This window comes from Bos taurus, chromosome 11, assembly GCF_002263795.3.
Source record: "Bos taurus isolate L1 Dominette 01449 registration number 42190680 breed Hereford chromosome 11, ARS-UCD2.0, whole genome shotgun sequence".
NCBI lineage: Eukaryota > Metazoa > Chordata > Mammalia > Artiodactyla > Bovidae > Bos > Bos taurus.
In genome coordinates, this window is record NC_037338.1 from 33,074,045 (window position 1) to 33,096,040 (window position 21,996).

General features: G+C 38.2%; 1 protein-coding gene across 18 annotated transcripts in view; it reads right to left on the reverse strand.

Moving 5' to 3' along the window:
* The window catches only part of NRXN1 (neurexin 1), a 1,252,733-nt gene that overhangs the window by 798,646 nt on the left and 432,091 nt on the right, over window positions 1-21,996 (reverse strand). The window contains 1 exon segment of one of the 18 annotated variants that reach the window (NM_174404.2): window positions 14,327-14,334. The exons of the other annotated variants lie outside the window; for them this stretch is intronic. Coding sequence (NP_776829.1) covers window positions 14,327-14,334 — 8 coding nt within the window. 18 annotated transcript variants of the gene reach the window in all.

The following is a 21,996-nucleotide window of genomic DNA, read 5'->3' on the forward strand; positions in this document are numbered from 1 at the left end:
AGCAGGTACTAATCACACATTAAACAAATCATTCAATTATATTTGTTCAAAGTGCCACCAAGGAAGGAAAACTGATATGTGCCTTGAAGGCACATACTGGACTGGCACTTACAAAGAGATTCCCTGAAAAGGAACACTCCAGTTACCAAGACCCAATGAAAGAGTAAGAATTAAGGTGGGTAGAAATTGCAAGGAACATTCTAGTTGTCTACAAAAATGTCTAGAAATTTCCAAAAAAGAAGATGTTGCTTGTCAAATTCTAGAAACTGTTGAGAGTGAAGATGTCTTAGAGAAGAATCAAGACAAAACAGGTGGGAGGCAGCTATTCTGATGACTGACTTTCTTCTCACACTGAAATCAGCCACGTGGAGTCTTTAGAACATTCTTGAACTTTCCTGCAAACAGTAGCACTATGTCCCTGACAGATGCTGCATCAGTGACAAGTCAAAGCAGGGGACACTCTAAAATTGGCAGATTTGTTTAGTCATGAGGGTGACTCCTGGCTGGTCAAAAGAGGCATTTTGTATTTAGAAAGTTTGAAATTCCTTAGATGGCTTTCCAATAAGCACACTGTGATATGAGAGATCAAACTGAGGAGAATCAGCTCTTTGGCTGCAGATCTGAGATCTTTCTAGGGGAGGATAAAAGGGAGTCAAACCTCATCCATCTATTTTCACACTAGTAACACAAACTAGGCTCAATTATTCAGCTATGAAAAGTTCAGTTTTCTTATGATTCCTCAAATGTTGTATTTTTTTCTGACTCTATACTTCTATTTTCTTTTGTTCTGTGACCTGTTCTGTTAGGCGAAGCACACTGACTGAAACCACCCACCCTGGCCAGGCACTACAGTAACCATTTGCATAAGTTGTTTTACAACAGGTCCTGGTAAGGAACATGGAACTAATAAGCCACCACCAACCAGAAGAGCTCAGGAAAGGTCGAAAGGAGACACCCCATGTCCAGCCACCTCTCAGAATCCTCTCTGGCATCCGTCTTGGCTGAACAAGGCATGCACCACCAGGAAGGACTCTGAGTCAGAATGACTGGATAAAGACAACCCAGAAATTAATCCCATCACCATAACACCACATGGCAGAGCTGTTCTCCTGGGTACCCTATTGCTCTCCATCTGGGCGCCCTTTCCCAATAAAATCTCTTGCTTTGTCAGCATATGTGTCTCCTCGGACAATTCATTTCCGAGTGTTAGACAATAGCCCAGTTTCAGGCCCTGGAAGGGCTCCCCCTTCCTGCAACAGTTCCACTAGCCACATGTTTCCAGAATCACCAAGAATCACAAGAATGCCTCATTTGAGCCATCTCTCCTTTAACCTCTTTCATATTTTATACCCTTTGCTAAACAATTTTTCTTTCAGTTGCATATGATTCCTGAGGAGAAGAGGAGGAAGACAGAAGGAGGGAGGTAGGAAGGTAGAAAGACTATAGACATGAATATAGAATATTTTTATCAAAAGAAAATTTCTAATGAACATGTGAAAGACCAATTCAAGGTCAAGCATCACATTCTTTGAGAAAGTATTATTAAATCTGGGAATCCTGTTTTAATATTACTCTATAGAATATCTATGCAAAAAAAAAAAAAGAATATCTATGCAATAGGAAGTCTTCTTAGCAACAATTATTTGCTAATAAATAAGTCATACGTACCAAGCACATATCAATTATAGACATGTTTGCTTAGGCCATTGTCTGGAGATCGACTTGAAAAAGAGTTGAAACTTGTAGATAGTAACCTAATTTTCCAAAAATACAAATTATTTCATTTATTAGCCAGTTTTAAGAGCCTCATATGTCTTGTTCTAAGTATTGGCAGGCTACAGTCCATGGAGTCACAAAGAGTGGGACGCAACTGAACAACAAAAACAATAAAATCCTAACCGTGGAAATGTGAAGTGGTATAAACTGCAGGGATTATAAATCAACAATTTATTTGAAGACTCGAAGAAAAGTTCTGCCCATATCCTAATAATTGTGCTCACAGATAACACATCTAAGGAAAAAAAAGTTTGTTTACTAGATATCCGTTACTGACCTGAAAATCAAGAAAATTATTCAATTATTGCAAACAAGTAATGGAAAAACATTAGGATGGGATATTTTGCAACATTAAAAATCATGTTTTCACATTCTAATGATGGAGGAAGATACTCCACATAAAACTAAACAAAATAAAGCTAAGACATACAAATTGCATTATAAATTGCATGATTATAATTATAATGTATATGAGTATGTATATGATGTACATATACATATAAATGCATTTTTGAAAGAAAATATACTAGAATGTTATCATTTCTGTGTTGTATAAAAATGTGAGTTTTCTTCTTTAAGTGTATTTTATCTTCCAAATTTTCTGTAATAAGCATTTTTTTATAACCAGGGAAAAGTTAATAATGTTAAATGATTCATTTAGACTCATTTTGCCATATGCATTAATTATTTTACATAAATAGCTCCCTTTTTTTTTTACAAGACAAGCCAAAGAGATCCCAAACTATATTGGGTTCTGCAGAGACTCAGTGGCCAACAATGACGTAATACAAAACCTCCTCCAGAGACCCTCTTCTTTTTCACGCAACTCTGCCTTTTTTTTTTTTTTTAAACAATGTTTAACAGTTGAAAATGCTGAGAGGCTACAGATGAGATCATTACCGGAAAGTATCTTTGGATGAGCTTTTGTCAGGGAAAATCCCTTAGTAGGTATCTGTTTTGGAGTCAAGTTTTTAAGTAGGCTGACAAAATTTGCGCACATTAAACATATGTTTGTGAGCATCCTCCTCTATCAAATGGAATTCACTTTGCCTATCACAGTGATCAAGATCATTTGTCCTGGACTTGTCCTCCGCGTGACCCTGATTTGGAGGGTAAGAGAGACGGCAAGATGGCAAATGCTCAGGGCCTTAAAGGATGGCACCTGAGCAGCTACTTCTAAAATTCACCAGAAATACCAGAAAGATGACAGTTACCAGAAGATAACTCTTTTTTAGAGCAAGGAATTTTTGTTGAGGCCCTAGTGCTCCTCCTGGCACACAATACATTTTTCTCTGATTAGGGACTGATTTTACAGATGCGAATGAATTGTAGAGGTCATCACTGCCCTTGCTGTGTCCTTAAAATGTATAAAAATGAATTAGCTGTGGTCATCTACCTTCTCATTGTCTAATAACAACATACGGTCTAAATCCAGTGAAACAAGGTAGACACTGGTAGCATTTATTTTAATTCCGCAGCTGTTTCTTTCTCCCAGTTTTCCCAGTTACAGTCAGAAATGCCCTTGTTCCTGAGGAATTTGAAGAACAGCCTCAATTGCGCTGTACCCCGGGTGTGTGGATGTGAAATACAGAATACACCATTGTCTCTGAGGGACTTGAGCATCTGCAGACTTTGGTATCCACAGGGGGTTCTGGAATCAATTCTGCATGGGTACCAAAGGACAGCTGTAAATATCTACTGTGATAACTAACAAGATTGCTGTTTTTATTTAAGCTATTTTGTAAGGTAGTTAGAGGGCTCCCCTGGTGACTCAGATGGTAAAGAATCTACCTGCTAATGCAGGAGACTCGGTTTCGATCCCTGGGTCGGGAAAATCCCCTGGAGAAGGACATGGCAACCCACTCCAGTGTCTCTGCCTGGGAAATCTCATGGACAGAGGAGCTTGGTGGGGTACAGTCCGCAGGGTTGCAAAGAGTCAGAGACAATTTAGCCACTAAACAACATGTTTAGTTAGGAAAGTGGTTCTGATATAAAAAAGATCCCAAATGTGAAGCCTCTGCTCTCGCCATTGCTTTATATGCATATAAAGCATATATATAATGATAAAATATGATTTCAGTAAGAGCAAGCAGTGTAAGGCTCCTGACGTTGTGTGATAACACAGCACACCGTTTTTGTGCAGATGTCAACACAGTTTCCAAAGGATGATTCATTTTCTGGTTCTGTGCTCTCCTTCCCTGGATCCTCATAAGAACCTGCTCTGAAATTTAAACATCAAATAAAAATGCTTCCAAACAATTATGGTGACAGCAAACACACCGATAAACCTATAAGTGGCAGCCCAGTATTTTACCCTGTCTTTAATGTCAGGTTGCTTTTTTATTCCAGAGGTCAGGAAAACAAACACTCTGAGCTCATTATGTGCATGCCCAAACCAGCAGAAAAACAGGCGCCTTTACAAATACCAGACAATGCAACCTAGGATTTTTATTTGCGCCTCACTGTAATTTGGGTGATAAAACACTTGCTAATACAAGCTATTAAAACAAACCAAGGAACGGAAACCAGTCTCTCATAGTCTATTTTAAAAACCCCTCACTGTGTTCTTAACTAACTGCTGACTTTTGAAACAAAAATGTCAGTCAAGAAGTACAAAGTTATCTTTGGCTCGACTTGAAAATTTTAAGATCCTAAATATTTGAAGATGAAAAAAAGTATAAAAATAAGTAACTGACAACTTATTTTAGCCAACACTTTGGAATTAATTTTAAGTGGTAGACAAACCATGAAACAGGAACACATTTTTCTATGGCTTCTGATAGTGAATTATATTTTAGTAAACTTTATTACCTGGCACTCAAAATACATCTTTTAATAACTGATAATAAAGCAATATCCATAATAATGACCACTAACACTGTCATTTCTGGGAATTAGATCATGGTAAAAAAAAAGTAATTCTATTTTAAATAAAATAAGTAATTGTATGTTATTTTTAATTCATTTGCAATGAGTGATCTATGTGTTGCGCATGTGCATAGTAATTTTTTCCTGTAGAGAATTCCTTTTGACCACATTGAAAAATTAAAGTTGATTCTTCATCCTTGGGAGCTTTTCTAAAGTAAAACTATCTCTATGAAAGTAAAGAGTGTGAACCCGCTGGCAAAACATATTCTCTTCCATTCCCCCTCCTTGCTAATCTCACCCCTTCAGTTTTTCCATTGCTCACAACGATAGGATTAGTACACCTTGTATTGGGGCTCTGGAACTTAACAAATAAGGGCACTGTTCTGATTCTAATTAACTCCTATTAAAATATAAACCCTGCATGACAGTCAACCCAAAGCTGCACTGAAACAGCAACAACAAACCCTAATGGTCTAAGCACGACAAACTCTATTTAAATGAGCAGATTATTGTAGGATAATTTTATGAGCTGCTCTATGGACACAGGGCAGGTATTGCAGTCTGGAGTGATGGCAGGTTTTCCTGCAGACACCTGCAGACCAGGCTATTAGCTGAATGGGGCTTCCCTGGTGGCATCAACTGAATGGTTTCCCTGATAAAATCAGAGAGTCCACCATGAATTTTCTATTTTAATTTTTCACGCATCTCGCCTACAATTCATCATTCCCCCTCTACCTTAATATGTAGCTATCTTTGTCGTCCATATTTCTGGTTTCACGGTCTTGTCTCATTATCTTTAAAAAATGTTTAATGGATTTTTTGAGGTTTAGTTTATACATCATAAATATACTCATTTTAAATGCACGATTTGATGAGCTTTGGTAAACTTTCAATGTTGTTCCATCACCACAGTCTGATTTTACATTTCCATTGTACCAAAAAGAAACCTTGTGTCCATTTGTAGTCATTCTCTGTCCCTACCCCGGGTCAACCCAGGCAATCATTAATCTTTCTGTTGCCATGGATTTGCCTGGACATGTTAATAAGGAATCATACAATGTGTGGCCTTTATGAATAACTGCTTTCACTTAGCATAATGTTTTTGAGATCCATCCATGTTGTAGCATACAGTAATATTGAAGACAACAGTATTCCTCTGAATGGCTATATTACATTTTTGTTATCCATTTACCAGTCAACAGACATTTGAGTTTTTTTGTGTGTGTGGCCGTGTTTTTATTTCTCGTGGGTAGGTACCTGCTGCTGCTGCTGCTGCTGCTGCTAAGTCGCTTCAGTCATGTCCGACTCTGTGTGACCCCATAGGTGGCAGCCCACCAGGCTCCTCTGTCCCTGGGATTCTCCAGACAAGAATACTGAAATGGGTTGCCATTTCCTTCTCCAATGCATGAAAGTGAAAAGTGAAAGTGAAATCGCTCAGTCGTGCCCAACTCTTAGCGACCCCATGGACTGCAGCCTACCAGGAGCGGAGTTATTGAGTCATATGTTAAATCTATGTTTAACATTTTAAGAAACTGTCAGTTTTCTGAAGTTTCACATTACCATCAGCAATGTGTGAGGATTCCAATTTCTCCTTATCTTTATCAATAATCATTATTATCTGTCTTTTTGATTATAGCCATCTCATTGGGTGTATCTCATTGTGGCTTTAATTTGCATTTTCCTGATGGTTTATGATTATGACCATCTCTCATTTGTGTCTGACTGCTCTTTTGCTTTTATATTTTTAAATTCCTCTACTTTTATTATTCTTTGAAGTTTTTATGACCTGTTTCCTCATGTTGGTTACCACTCATATTTAATTAAGTCTTATATCTAAATGCCTGCAGCTTATAGCTCATTTCTCAATTTACTTATTTCTGTGAACTTGCTGAGGTCACATTTGTATTTGAAAAAGAGGCAGAGAAGCCAATTTTTAAAATTTCCACATAAATAGTATAGAGAAGTTCAAGTTTACCTTGATTTACATATAAATATTTAAAGTATTATTATAGCACAATTTGAATTTTAAGTAAATATGCTGATCATATGATCAGACTGTCCTGCTCTACTACTGCCTCATGGATAGTATAAAATCATTTGATTGGAAACACTTTCAGTTTAGAACCCAATGTCATCACTACCTTCCCCACCTGCCTCTTCTGTTACCTTCGGATTTCTTTGTGACAAAATGACTGCTGTCAAAGCATACATGGGCTTCCCTGGTGGCTCAGATGGTAAAGCGTCTGCCTGCAATGCTGGAGACCCAGGATCCCACATAAAAGTAGCCCCACATAATCGCCTCCTCCCTTTCTTCCCTTCTGGTTTTTTTCACCTTCCTACCTAAGCAGTAGCCAATAGGGTGACTCCACACAAAGGTTCAAATGATGCTTAAACAAAAATTATTATTCATTTCACACTATACAACCAAGTGAACCCAGAGAAACAGGAGAACAAAAGCAGGGAACAAAAGAGCAAGAAAGGTCAAATTAATTCAAATTCTTTGCAACCTGGGAAAAACACATCAGACCTTGATGTAAAATAGAAGGCTTGGAAAACTGGGATTGTCTGATGTGTGATGGCTTTGCCAGTTCAAGAAGAACATTTAGTTGATTACGACTAAGTTATAAATTGGATTACTTGTGTTTTTCTTTTGGAAACTAGCAAACATTGAGAAGAGATACAGTTCTCTTTTTCTTCTTTATTTTTCTTTCATTTCCTTCTCTTTCAGAAGAAAATAATAACCTTTTTTCAAGCATTGATAAAGAATCAAGAACTTCATCTGATGCATTTTTATTTGCCTTTCAAATCACTCTATCCATATAGCAAAACAATTGTTTCTGGAACCCAGATTTGTTCTAGCCTGCAACTTAGGGGGTTGAATATATGCTTTTCTATCAGGACGTGTTTAGAGACATTCTGATAGATAAATCTGAACCAGTCCAGCCTGATAAGGACGCAGCTCTTGTTTGGATGGAAAATTACATTTAAATTGAATTGAAAAGTATTTGCTAATAGCTAAAAGCTTTGCTGGGGCTAGTATGACTTAGTTTAAGAGCTACATCTCGGCATCTTGTTGGGAACAAAATACCTATGAATGAAGAATAGTTGTTTTGGCTTTTGCTTTCATTTTTGTTTTAAGAGAGCAGGAGAAAGAAAGAGAACATAAGAGAACTAGGACTTTGGGACTTTGAAAGCTAGGACATCATGATTCACCTACCCAGTACCTAAATACAGCTGGTATATATCATTTTACTTTGTAGTAGTATATTTTGACATTTCTTTTTGATATTATATGTCTTATACAAGGAAAAATACTCAAGAGCAGAAGAGAGGAGAAAGAGGAAAAAATAATTCTTAAACCAGCTATTATTTAAGGACAAACTGATATATAACTGTGAAATTAAACTTGAACCATTTTTCAATCTAATTACTGATATAAGGAAATGGGAAGGTATTGCCCTCTTCCCTGGTGGTGCAGTGGTAAAGAACCTGCCTGCCAAACGCAGGAGATGTTAGAGACATGGGTTCAGTCCCTGGGTCATGAAGATCCCCTGGAGGAGGAAATGGCAACCTCCTCCAGGATCCTTGCCTGGAAAATCCCATGGACAGAGGAGCCTGAAAGGCTACAGTCCAGGGGGTTGCAAAGAGTTGGACACGACAAAGTGTGCACGTGCACATACACACACACACACACTGACTTCTAGGCTTCAGAAAGTTCGGGTAAAATCATCACAGATCTATTAGTTCTACCATCAAAATAATTCCAGAATCTAAACACATATCATTTTCAGTGCTGCACCCTTGTCTGAGTCACCAGTGTCTCTCTTGGACTTCTGAAATAACCCTCAAACTGGTATCCCTGAGATTATTCTTCCCTCTTCCCCTCCCCCATAAGAAATCAAAATGATCCTTTGAAAACTTAAGATTGTATCACCTCACTCTTTGGCTGAAATCCCATCTCTGAGAAACTAAGTAGACTTTTTGAATTAGAAGCAAAAGAGGTGTTAATTAAAAGGGTAAGTAGCACATATATTCTAAAGAGCTCAATCTGTACTAGAACAGGTGCAGTCAGAAGTCATGAAAATGATCTGACAAAGTCACAAGCTAAGGAAAAAATTAAGAGAAATAGTTTATAAAGTTCTAGAGGTATCAATTTTCTCCACTATTTTTTTTTGGGGGGGGGATCCATTTGAGGTACTGAGGCTTGTAAGTGAGAAGTGAAATTAATTTATCATCTAAGTAAATATTTATTTTGTTTATAAATGCATGATAAAACATACTGAGTAGCCTACCTTGCCTCTCTTGGCTGCTCATAACTGACACGACAGGACTTCTCTGTGTTTATACACTAATCATTATTAACTAATTGATGGAAAATCTACCCCACAGCCCCCAAACTGTTAGTCACTCAGTCATGTTTGACTCTTGCAACCCCACTGACTAGCCTGCCAGGCTCTCTGTCCACGGGATTCTCCAGGCAAGAAAACTGGAGTGGGTTGCCATTTCCACAGTTCCCAGGTCCCCATAATTTCATCCAAGCTCAAGGGCTACTTGTGCAAAGTAATAATCTACAAAGAAAAACAAAAATCTCAGCAAGAACATCATCTCACACTTGAGACAAAATATATTCATTTAAAATTAATTCATTAGTTTAAAATATAAGGCTGCTGCTGCTGCTAAGTCACTTCAGTCGTGTCCGACTCTGTGCAACCCCATAGATGGCAGCCCATCAGGCTCCCCCGTCCATGGGATTCTCCAGGCAAGAACACTGGAGTGGGTTGCCATTTCCTTCTCCAATGCATGAAAGTGAAAAGTGAAAGTGAAGTCGCTCAGTCATGTCTGACTCTTAGCGACCCCATGGACTGCAGCCTACCAGGCTCTTCCAACCATGGGATTTTCCAGGCGAGAGTACTGGAGTGGGATGCCATTGCCTTCTCCAAAATACAAGGCTATCCTAGAGAATTTGTTCTTTTTTTTTCTGGAAAATAAAGTAATCAAATAAGAGAAATTATCCATAACCATCAAGAAATGAACACTGTTGGGCACTTCCCTGGCAGTCCAAGACATTAAGACATTGAGCTTCCACTGCAAGGGATGTGGATTCAATTCTGATGGGGAGCTAAGAGTTCACATGGGGACTTCCCTGAGTGGTTCAATGGCTAAGACTCCGAACTTCCTATGCAGGGGTGAACGGGTTTGAACCCTGGTCAGGGAAGTAGATCCCACATGCCACTACAAAGATCAAAGATCCCAGCTGCCACAACTAGGACCCAGAGCAGCCAAATAAATAAATAAATATTTTTTTAAAAAAGAGCCTGCACACTCGGCATCACAACCAAAAAAAAAAAAGAAGAAATAAACAATATTGATACTGTATGTTAGTTTTGTACCTTGCTTTCCCCACTGAACATGATATGGGCATTTCCCTATCCCATTAAAAATTTCAGAAACAAAAACAACAACCCCCTCGCAAACTTCCAGGCTTTCTGAATGAAAGTCAAAGTCCTCAGAATGCCATAAGTATATAATCTGACCCCACTCTTACATCTGTGAGTTCATCTTCAGTGGCTCCCACTGTGCTCCAGCCATAACCACCAACCCACTGATTCTTTAACAACCCAGGCAATTCCCAAGATTGCCACCTTTCACTGGTTCTTTCCACTGTCTGGATTATTCTTACAGATATTCATATTGCTTGCCCCCTAACCTCCTAATCTTTGTTCCAGTATCACCCACACTTGGTCTTACCTTGCCTTGTTTTTACCTTGCCTTGTTTTTCTCCTTCAGACTTACACAATTCCTAATATAATATATAATCACTGAAGCTTAAATACTTGTTGCCTTGTCTCCCATAGTGGAATGTGATTTGGGGCAGGGATAGTTATTATTTTGTTTATTCAGTAGCTTCCCCAGGGCCCAGATGGATGCCACACTTATGATAGGCAGTTCTTAAATGATTGGTGTTGCTCCTGGTGCTAGAAGGCAAATGTGTAAAGCCTTTCCTTCTGGAGAAGTGCTGGGCATCTCTGCTTCCTACTACTGGGGCTCAGTCTGAACTGGAGGATAGACATAAGGTAGAGTTCTGTGTTCTGCCCTCAAAAAGGGAAAAAAAAAGAACGGCTTTAAAAAAAACAAAACAAAAGACTTTTACACTTGAAATTCTCATCTTCCTTTAATCACAAGGATAATCTGCTGACCCTTACAACAGCTCCAGGCTATTATTATCCCCAATTGAGAGAGAAAGAGGCTGTAGAGTCTATTGAAGCCCTCAGTGACAGAACCAGGAGTAGTAAAGCATGTTATTGGATTTCCTCTTCTATACAGTCACAATGAACTGTAGCCACATCTCAGATAACAGTAAATTGGCAAGTAGACAGGAGTCTCCTTCTCTACCCTCAAGACAGGCTTTTAGGCTGTGTAATTAGCTTGTGAAGAAAGACACAAGCATAACTACATTTTCCATTGTAAGGTACTCAGCAAGTCTTAGTCTTTCACTTCTGTTATTTGTTGCCTTTTATTGATTCAATGTGCAACTGCTTAGTCTGGATCTTCATTTTACTTAATTTTACCCTATAAATTAAAACCTATATTAGCATCCCAGGGTCCAGAAATCATTCACACCTTTGATTCAACCTCAAAATAGCCTTGAGGAAAGAGCAGGTGGGTATATCTTCACTTTAGAAGGAAGAATGACCTAACTTCTTGGTAATCCTCAAACCAGGACACAAACACAGATCTTTTAAGTATAAAAGCAAAAGTCTTAACTTGCTAGAAATACATTCACTGTATTTATTTTTTAGAGAGCACAAGTATGAAATAGGAAGAAAAATTATCTAAATTATTCTTATTGAAAATGTCTTCTAGGACTTCCTTGGTGGTGCAGCGGTTAAGAATCTGCCTGCCAACATAGGTGGCTGGGGATTGCTCCCTGGTTCAGGAAAATCCCACATGCCATGGGGCAACTAAGCCTATGCCCCACAAGTACTGAAGCCTGCACATTCTAGAGCCCTCATTCTGCAACAAAAGAAGCCACCGCAATGAGAAGCCTGCACACCACAGCTGGAGAATAGCCCCCACCCCACTCACTGCAGGTAGAAAAAGTCCACACGCAGCAACGAAGACCTAGCACAGCCAAATTTTATTTTTAAAAATTAAATTTAATTTTAAAAAGAAAATGTCTTCTAGAAATATAAATGCCACTTTTGCACTTCACTTGCATTTTCTGGTAATTATCCTGGCAGCATCCTTCACAAACATTGACTCTTTGGAAGTTCCTCCCTATTCATTTTCCTATTGTCTCTATGAAAAAGGCAATGGCACCCCACTCCAGTACTCTTGCCTGGCAAATCCCATGGATGGAGGAGCCTGGTAGGCTGCAGTCCATGGGGTCGCTAGGAGTCGGACACGACTGAGCGACTTCACTTTCACTGTTCACTTTCATGCATTGGAGGAGGAAATGGCAACCCACTCCAGTGTTCTTGCCTGGAGAATCCCAGGGATGGGGGAGCCTGGTGAGCTACCGTCTATGGGGTCGCACAGAGTTGGACACAACTGAAGTGACTTAGTAGTAGCAGTCTCTATAGCCTCATCACCCTCCTGTTTCTGAGCCTTTGCTGCTGCTCCCTTTCTGCCATGCTCCATGGCATTTTGCCCAATTACAACATCACCTCTTCTTTAATCACACTAGTAAAAGTGCTTTCTTTATCCCCTCAATATCCATACACTGCCCAATTGTGAAAAGCTTTCTTCCTTCTTTCAGAATTGTGGCTCAGTCAGTAAAGAATCTGCCTGCAATGTGGGAGACCTGGGTTTGATCCCTGGTTTGGGAAGATCCCCTGGAGGAGGGCATGGCAACCCACCCCAGTAGAATTGCCTGGAGAATCCCCATGGACAGAGGAGCTTGGCGGGTTACAGTCCATGGGGTCACAAAGAGTTGGACACAACTGAGCAACTAAGCACACATACAGACAAGCTTCTTGAGAGCAGGATGTATCATTTCATACTATTCAAGTCACATCATAGCATAACTTGTAACAGTGCCTTTTACACTGGGCAAGCAATACATATTGAAGAATGAGCCATAAGCTCAAAAGATAGCTTCAGGTGGATTAATAAGGGAAGGTAGTGGCAGGAAGCATCTGCTTGCCTCTGTTTAACACTCAGCTTCAGCACTCTTGACTTTCCCCCAGACTTCCATCTCTTTTACCACTTATATATCATGCACATACAGGATGGCATGAGATATGGCTCTGTGCTTCCATTAAGAAGGACAAATGCTAAATGCATCAATAACACATTGCTTCAAGATTCCATTGCACTGTAAATGGATATATAAACAATTGTTCTTTTGCAGTGTACATTTTTTGATGTAGTAAACTATTTCTTCCATTTTGCTGTACACTTCTTACATTTACCCATTACAAAGGGCTTCCTTATGTTTAATATGCACAGTTTTTCTTACATGATTATTTGATAGGCCTATTACCTGATCCATTTATTTGACTGTAGAGGATAATAAATGTCCTTTAAAAAGAAAGTTATTTTTCATTCAAGAAGCTTAAAAATCTGTTTTGAGGAGGGAGTATATAGCATATTGACATATAGTTTGGGGATGAGTTTGATGAAATGAACTATTTAAAAATCATTTTGTGACAAATTATTGAAGATTTTGTAATTTTAAAAGGACTTAGAAGTCTTTTAAAATTTAACAAGTAAACATACCTCTGTAAATATGAAACTTATATGGGGATATATTTTTGAATATTAGAAATTATACATTCATGTATATTTTTTTCTTAAGAAATATTAGTGGTTTATTCTTTAATTAAAATGAATTATGGCTTTCATTCCTTTTTTTTTCCTGAATCTACAACTTTAAAAAATCTCCAACAGATTTCACTCTCTGAAAGCTAGTCTGTGCCTTGACTAACATCTTACAATCAATTATAACCATCATTTATATTTGGTTTTGCTTTGATTTCATCCTAAATTAAGTTTCCATTTTAATAAGATTGGAGCTTTTGAGGATACAATGAGCTTATAAAATTTACTTTATATTAAAGAAAAGAATTGTATATAAAAGAAAAGAATTGGAGTTTCTGTCTGATATGTTCAATGATTTATCCCAGCACCTGGAATACAGCCTCATATACAGGGGTTGCTCAACAAATATATCAACTGAATGAGTGCCTCCTAATCCCTGTGCTTTACCCCCATGGGGAGGTGGACGGTCAGGAGATCCTAGAAGAGCCAGGCGCTATGCTAAGCAAGTCACATACACCATCTCTTTTAACTATCACAAATGCTTTTGTTGTAGGTGCTATTATCCTTGTTTTACAGATGAAGAGTCAACCATTTAGAAGCTAAGGTGGTCATTCAAAGTAACAGAGCTAATAGACTGCAAGTCAAGATTAAAGCCTTAAAGTGTGCTTGACTGCAAATCCTGGCCTCTTAAAGTTGCCATGTTGCCTTTCTATCCCAAAAGCTTTGCAACTAGAAGGAACTTCAAATGCTTCATTCCCACCCACAGCATGTAACAATATTGAGACTGGCCTGTTACTGGGTCATATCCTAGCATCACTAACCTGTTTGGGTTTAAATCCATCTGAGAAGAGACTACAGACAAGAGTGACATGCAACCTGCAGTTAGAACAGGTGAGAGGCTTGGAAATGTGAGCAGAACCTTGGCCACTGGTTTATGTTAATGTGAACATGTATTATGGCTGTTTCTGACTTGCATTTGAGGGTACTAGATACTAGAGCAATACATCCCAGAACCTCAGAAAATCCATTCATCAACAGATAATATCTTAAAAAAATGTATGTTGTTTCAACTAGGTTCTATGCACTGGTTTGAGGGTTGGATATATAGAAATAAAGATACAAAATTAATTAAGTTGTGGGAAGCTAACATATAGCATGGTGACTATATTTAATAATACAACCTTATATACTTGAAATTTCCTAAGACAGTAGATCTTATCACACACACAAAAGATAACTATGTGAGGTAATGGATATGTTGATTAACTTGATCATGGTAATCATTTCACAATGCAAGTATATATTAAATCCAATCACTCTGTACACCTTAAGCATATACAATTTTATTTGTCAGGTATACCTCAATAAAGCTGAGAAATAAAAAAAAATTTTGCATCATATAGCAAATTCCCACTGACTATCCATTTTGCATATGGTAAAGTATGTTTCCAATCTTCTCTCTCAATTTGTTCCACTCTCTTTCCTGCACTGTGTCCACAAGTCTGTTCTCTTTGTGTCTCCATTGCTGCCCTGGAAATAGTTCATAAGTACCATCTTTCTAGATTCCATATACATGCTAGTGCTCACTTTTGCCAACATCTATGGTCAGGAAGCAACAGTTAGAACTGGACATGGAATAACAGACTGGTTCCAAATAAGAAAAGGGGTATGTCAAGGCTGTATATTGTCACCCTGCTTATTTAACTTATATGCAGAGTACATCATGAGAAACTCTGGGCTGGAAGAAGCACAAGCTGGAATCAAGATTGCCGGGAGAAATATCAATAACCTCAGATATGCAGATGACACTACCCTTATGGCAGAAAGTGAAGAAGAACTAAAGAGCTTCTTGATGAAAGTGAAAGAGGAGAGTGAAAAAGTTGGCTTAAAACTCAACATTCAGAAAACTAAGATCATGGCATCCAGTCCTGTCACTTTATGGCAAATAGATGGGGAAACAGTGCAAACTTTATTTTTTTGAGCTCCAAAATCATTGCAGATGGTGAATGCAGCCATGAAATTAAAAGATGCTTACTCCTTGGAAGGAAAGTTATGACCAACCTAGACAACATATTAAAAAGCAGAGACATTACTTTGTCAACAAAGGTCTGTCTAGTCAAGGCTATGGCTTTTCCAGTGGTCATGTATGGATGTGAGAGTTGGACTGTAAAGAAAGCTGAGCGCCGAAGAATTGATGCTTTTGAACTGTGGTGTTGGAAAAGACTCTTGAGAGTTCCTTGGACTGCAAGGAGATCCAACCAGTCCATCCTAAAGGAGATCAGTCCTGGGTGTTCATTGGAAGGACTGATGTTGAAGCTGAAACTCCAGTACTTTGGCCACCTGATGTCAAGAGCTGACTCATTTGAAAAGACCCTGATGCTGGGAAAGATTGAGGGCAGGAGGAGAAGGGAACGACAGAGGATGAGATGGTTGGATGGCATCAGCAACTCAATGGACATGAGTTTGAGTGGACTCTGGGAGTAGGTGATGGACAGGGAGGCCTGATGTGCTGCGGTTCATGGGGTTACTAAGAGTCAGACATGACTGAGCGACTGAACTGAACTGAACTGATACTTTTACTATCCACATTTTCCACAATTTATAGGCCAACAAAGGTCCGTATAGTCAAAGGTATGATTTTTCCAGGAGTCATGTATGGATGTGAGAGTTGGACCTAAAGAAGGCTGAGTGCAAAGAAATGATGCTTTTGAACTGTGGTGCTGAAGAATACTCCTGAGAGTCCCTTGGATAGCAAGGAGGTCAAGCCAGTCAGTCCTAAAGGAAATCAACCCTGAATATTCATTGGAAGGACTGACTAGTGCTGAAACTGAAACTCCAATACTTTGGTCACCTGATTTGAAGAACCAACACCCTGATGCTGGGAAAGATTGAGGGCAAGAGGGGAAGGGGGCAACAGAGGATGAGATGGCTGAATGGCATCACTGACTCAACAGACATGAGTTTGAGCAAACTCAGGGAGATAGTGAAGGATAGGGAAGCCTGGCATGCTGCAGTTCATGGGTTGCAAAGAGTCAGACACAACTTAGCAACTCAACAACAATAGGCAAATTGAGTCTTAGAGACAGCAGGTGATGGCTTACATCCCCTAAGTAAATAGTGGAAAATCCATGCATTTCAGGCTTCTTTAACAATTTTATTCTAGCCCATCAGGGAAGAGGAGGTTCTTTCAGTAGAAGGTTCACAGAAGAACTGACCATGAACTGTATCTTTGATCCTATTTCTGATTTGTACTGTTGCCCAGATTGCCTTCTCATCCTAGCCTCAGTTTAACATGTACTGCTTGAGTCTAAAACAAATTAGCTACATGGCTTTCTTTCTCCCTTTTCAGAAACTAGTTCCATAAATAAGGCTTTCCTCTATCACACTGCTCAACTATAGCTTATTCTTAATAGCCTCCACTTTTCCTTGCTAGTGACTTAAAGGTTGCCAGTAATTACCCAACCGCTGTTTAGACACATGGCCCTAGAAGCTGATTTGGAGTTCTATTTGTTACATTAGGAAAATTCTATGGTACAGTAACATGAATGACAGAACCAGTATGCATTCATAGGATGATTAGGTTATGCAGAGAAGGAGTTTACCCTTCCTTCTGAAATTATTCTGCTTTTTCATGGCATTTAGAACCCAAACAGAATCATTCCTTCTCCAAATGCACCATCTAAAGACCATCTCAGATACTTTTTCTATTAATTAAGAAAAGAACTGCTTGACATGCAAACACTAGAAGCTGCCTCTCCCCAGGCAGGCCTGTTACATTCATGAAGTGCTTCCTGAAGGCTTCTTAGATTTGCAGAGACTAGGAAAGGAATTGTTTGGTCTGTCCATCACTGCGACTCCCCTTAATTGTTATTTGTATTATTCCTCAAGGGTTTCACTCCCTACAGTTTCTGTGACAGTACTGATATTATAATGTACGTAGCAACTATTTTCTAAGAGTCTGAGGGTGCCATGTATAAGGTCTATTACAATTCCTCCCAACAGGTGCTGAAACGCTACAAACTAAACAGAATGTCCTTACCACAGCTTGCATAAGTTAGGAAAGGATATCATCTGCAAGGAAAAGCTGCTGGTTCTATTTTGCCTTCATTATTTTGAACACTACACCTGCCCTGCTATATTCAGGGTTAGATCTTTGCATAGGCAGAGTTAGTGACCACCTACACAGTGTTCTGAGACACACAGAAATGATCATCGTGTTGCAAACATATCCCCATTAGGTACCTGATGTTCCACTTTCCTGTTTCTGCACTCTAGCCAGGAGAAGTATGAATGGTTAAAACATCAAGAAAATGGGGGAGCTGTCCATAGGGAATTCCTACGAAACGAGTCTCTTACTTCTCCAATTAATATAGTAGAAGGTTTGGGGGTAGTGGATTAAACAAATAGATCTTTTTCAGTTTTGAAGCAGTGAAAATTTTGATCAAGGAAATTTCTATGTGGGAAAGTAAACTCCAACCTGTTTTTAGTTGACGTGCTGATATGATGACACCACCATGGAAGGTTTAGATCTAGGAGTTTCCAACTGTAGAGACTGAAAAATCATTGATACTTGGTCCTCACCTCCTGTTGTTTTCACAAGTAGATGAGGCGTGACTTGTGAAAAACCTCATTTTTTAACAAACACCCAGGTAATTCTGAAAGATCATTCTGGTCCAGAATCACTCCTTGATAAATGATGTTAAAGGATAATAAACCAAGAAACTGGTGATAGAGGCCAGAAGGAAAAAACAAGTCTCTGCAGTGTTTTCCAGGCCAGTCTTGCTAACATGATCTTTGATTTAAACTGACCCTATATTCTTGCTCACTGAAACACCATGCACACAGCATAATTTTTCATTTCTGTGAAATATTTTTCCGAGCTAATCACCTGCTCCTTTGTGACTTTTCTGTTTGTTCTCTTATCTCTCTGTCTTTTAGATTTCTGTATCTTGAGAGAATTTCTGGTTTTTCAAGTAAATGAATCTTGGGTTCTCTTTTCTCCTTCTGAGAAATTGACTTTTTGTTTAATTTTTATCTCAGTTCTCTCTACTGTTTTTAGAAGTACCCATCTCCTATCCATGATCTCTGGTAAGAAACTACCTATTCCAAATCTGAGCTCACTGGGAACTTTACAGTGAAGGGTGAGAGCTTAACATAAACAGTCAAGTCCAGATAAATAAAAATTGGAAGGAAACTAAGAAACATATTTTTAAGACTATCTTATCTTAGAACTGCCTTCCTAATTTTCTCTTGCTTGGGCTAACTTTTAACGATTAGTTGTATTTCTTTAGAGCATATGAAACCTGGTGCATATGAAAACTGGTGCAGCAAAGATGGTCTTGCCAAATTCTGAGTTCCAAAAAATGTTAATCTGGAATTTTCAAATGTATATGTACAATTGACACATGTAAAACCCACAATCACAATCCGTATATATCACAATATTTATTCTATTGACTATTTCATTCTTATACTGGTATTTTCTGTATCCAAAAATACAACTCTGTGTTTTAAAATTTAAGAATATTGCTATTACTTTAACTTCTCTTATTTTGACTGGCTGTAGATATCTAGGGTGTCTCTCCCAATAGCTGAAATCCTGCTTACTGAATCTATACATTTAAATGTCTCCATGGCATTGATTTCTGGGAGAAACCACCACTTAAAAGCTGAAAATATATCTTGTTCATTTATTTTATTAATTTATCCTTTAATAAAAAGTATTTAAGGATCTCCTCTTATGGGTCCAGGCACTGTGTTTAGAGGGTAGGGATTCAATGGAGAATGAACAAACAGATTGACTTGGAACTTATAAACTATTATGGCAGAAAGATGACAGATACACAGTTACACAAAGCAATTATTTAAATAATTGCCCAATGCTAAAGGAATCTTGAAATTCAATAAAAATATCATTTCCATTTTATATTTTCCAATCAGAATACATGTCTTCTCTCTCTTAAAAATAAAAATAATTTTAATACAAGCTAAAGAACGGCATGCTTTCTTCTTCAGAGAAACATGCATAAGCCATTGGGTTAAAAATATGTATCTCAAGTCTCTAGCCTAGAGATAAACTCTTGACAGTTCAAAGCTTGAGATTCTATAATAAAGTGTGTGTGAAGAGGCTAGGTGGATAGCCACTGGATTTAATTCTCTTCATTGGGGGTTAAAAACAAAACAAACAAACAAACAAAAAAACGTTAATTTTGGCTCCAGAGTTACCATTTGGAACCAGAGGCAAAGTATGTGATGCTTTTGGAAGATTGAACAAGAAAGTGCTTATAGCTATTTGCTGCTTGCACAATGTCCTTCACTGTCTGGGCATGGAGAAGCTAGCCACTGCATCTCAACCAGAACCTGTCTTGAGTTTAGAAACCAAATCACATACTTTGACATTCCCTCAAAGCTGAGATAAAGCTTTAGGTTTGAGTAATAGGAAATGAGTTGATATTCTTTAAAAAAAAAATAAGACTGAACATGTAAGATATATTTCAGTCTTGTTTTGCAATAAAAATAGCCCTATTCTATCACTCTTTTTGCAGAACAATAATTCTTAATGAAAGACAAAGAGATGTTATCTTTTAAATAGAAGCTTATGTAATTTTTGATTCTTTCACATATAAGCTTTTTGAAACGAAAAAAAAAATCATGTTAACCTTGATGGCATCAAAAAAGTGATAAACTGAAAGCATAATTAACTTTGTTCTTTTAACATAATGTGGTTGCTTTGATAGGTGCTAGCTTACTAGCATCTCCACAGGCCACTTTCTTTCTCAGTATGCACAGATGAATAAAGAGATTAAACAAATTTTGTGACCTACAATAAGGTCAAACTTTAATTATTATGCTAATTTCATGCTCTGGATTCATAGGTTTACTACTTCCCTGCTAGTTAATAAAACAGACTTGGAAACATTATCTGGGATATAAGGAGGGGGACCCTCCCATACCTTAAAATACTCTGTTTAAACAGATATGAAGGTCAGTAGAAAGGATTTTTTATTTTATTATTGATTTCCAGTCCTCTAACTGATAAGTCCCAATTAGAATCAATCTATTTAGTGCAGTTACATCTCAATTGTCTAGATTATTCCAAGGAACCGTTTTTTATGAAACATTTGTACTAGTTAAATACTCTGTCAGATCAAATAATTGATCTATTGGCAATCTTCTCAACTGATCAAATAGGCTAGAATGAATTAAAGAAGCAAAATGCTCACCACTTAAAGTCAGAAACGCAGCTGTTTTGCTCTCTTCCAACTAATTCTGCAAAAGATTTTGAGTTCCATATTGGTAAAGTCACAATCTATAAAAACCCAGTATATAGCAAAGGAAGTTGATTTTACTATATTTTTAGAAGTCTATATAATCAAAGTGAAAGTGTTATTTACTCAGTTGTGTCCGACTCTTTGCGACCCCATGGACTGACTATAGCCTGCCAGGCTCCTCTGTCCATGAAATTCTCCAGGCAAGAATACTTGGTTACCAAGTATGGTTACCAAGTATGGTTACAAACAATGCCTAGGTTATCATTTCCTTCTCCAGGGAATCTTCCCAACCCAGAGACTGAATCCAGCCCTCCTGCATTGAAGGAAGATTCTTTACCATCTGAGTCATCAGGGAAGCCCTCCTGTATAATCAAACTCCTTTCTAATAATAGTTAAGGATTATATAAACTCAAAATATTTTTGGCTGGATCACATAGTTTAAAATCAGGACCCTAGTAGTATACCCACTGCAAAAGGATAAAGACCTGGATTCTATTTGTTGTTCTTCCAGTAATTAACTAAATGTCCTCTCTCTTTTTTAAAAACAGCTCCCTGAGATACAGTTGATGTTCAGCTAACTCTACATATTAAAATGTATAATTTCACAAGTTTTGATATATGCAATACACCTATGAAACTATCATTAGAGTTAAGGTAGTGAATGTATTCATAACCCTGTAAGTTTTCTTGTTACAAAGGTATAACCCCTTCTACTTATCCTCCAGACAACAGGCTTCTGTCACTATATATTACTTACATTTTCTAGAATTTAATGCTATTGGGGTAATATTGTATATAGCTTTTTTTGTTTCAAATCTAGCCTCTGTCACTGTGTCAGCTTGACTGGCCTAAGCAATGCCTAGATAGCTGGTAAAATGTTACTTCTGGGTGTGTCTGTGAGGGTATTTCCAGAGAGAATAGTATTTGAATCTGAAGACTGAGTAAAGAAGACCTGCCCTCACCAGGGTATGCAAGTGGGCATGAACCTTTGAGGCCTTCAAATAGAGGAAGGGTGAGTTTTTTTTTTTTTTTTTTCTCTTCTTGAACTAGTATATTTCTTCTTCCTCTGCCCTCAGACACTGGAACCCCTGGTTCTCAGGCTCAGACTGAATTATACCACAAGTTTTCCCGGTTCTCTAACTTACAGATGGCAGATAGTGACATATCTTAGCCTCTATAATTGTGTCAGCCATTCCCATACTAAATCTGCTCATATATCTGTATCTATGTGTGTATGTGAGTCACTCAGTCATGTCTGACTCTATGCAACCCCAAGGGTTGTAGCCCACCTGGTTTTCTCTGTCCATGGGATTCTCCA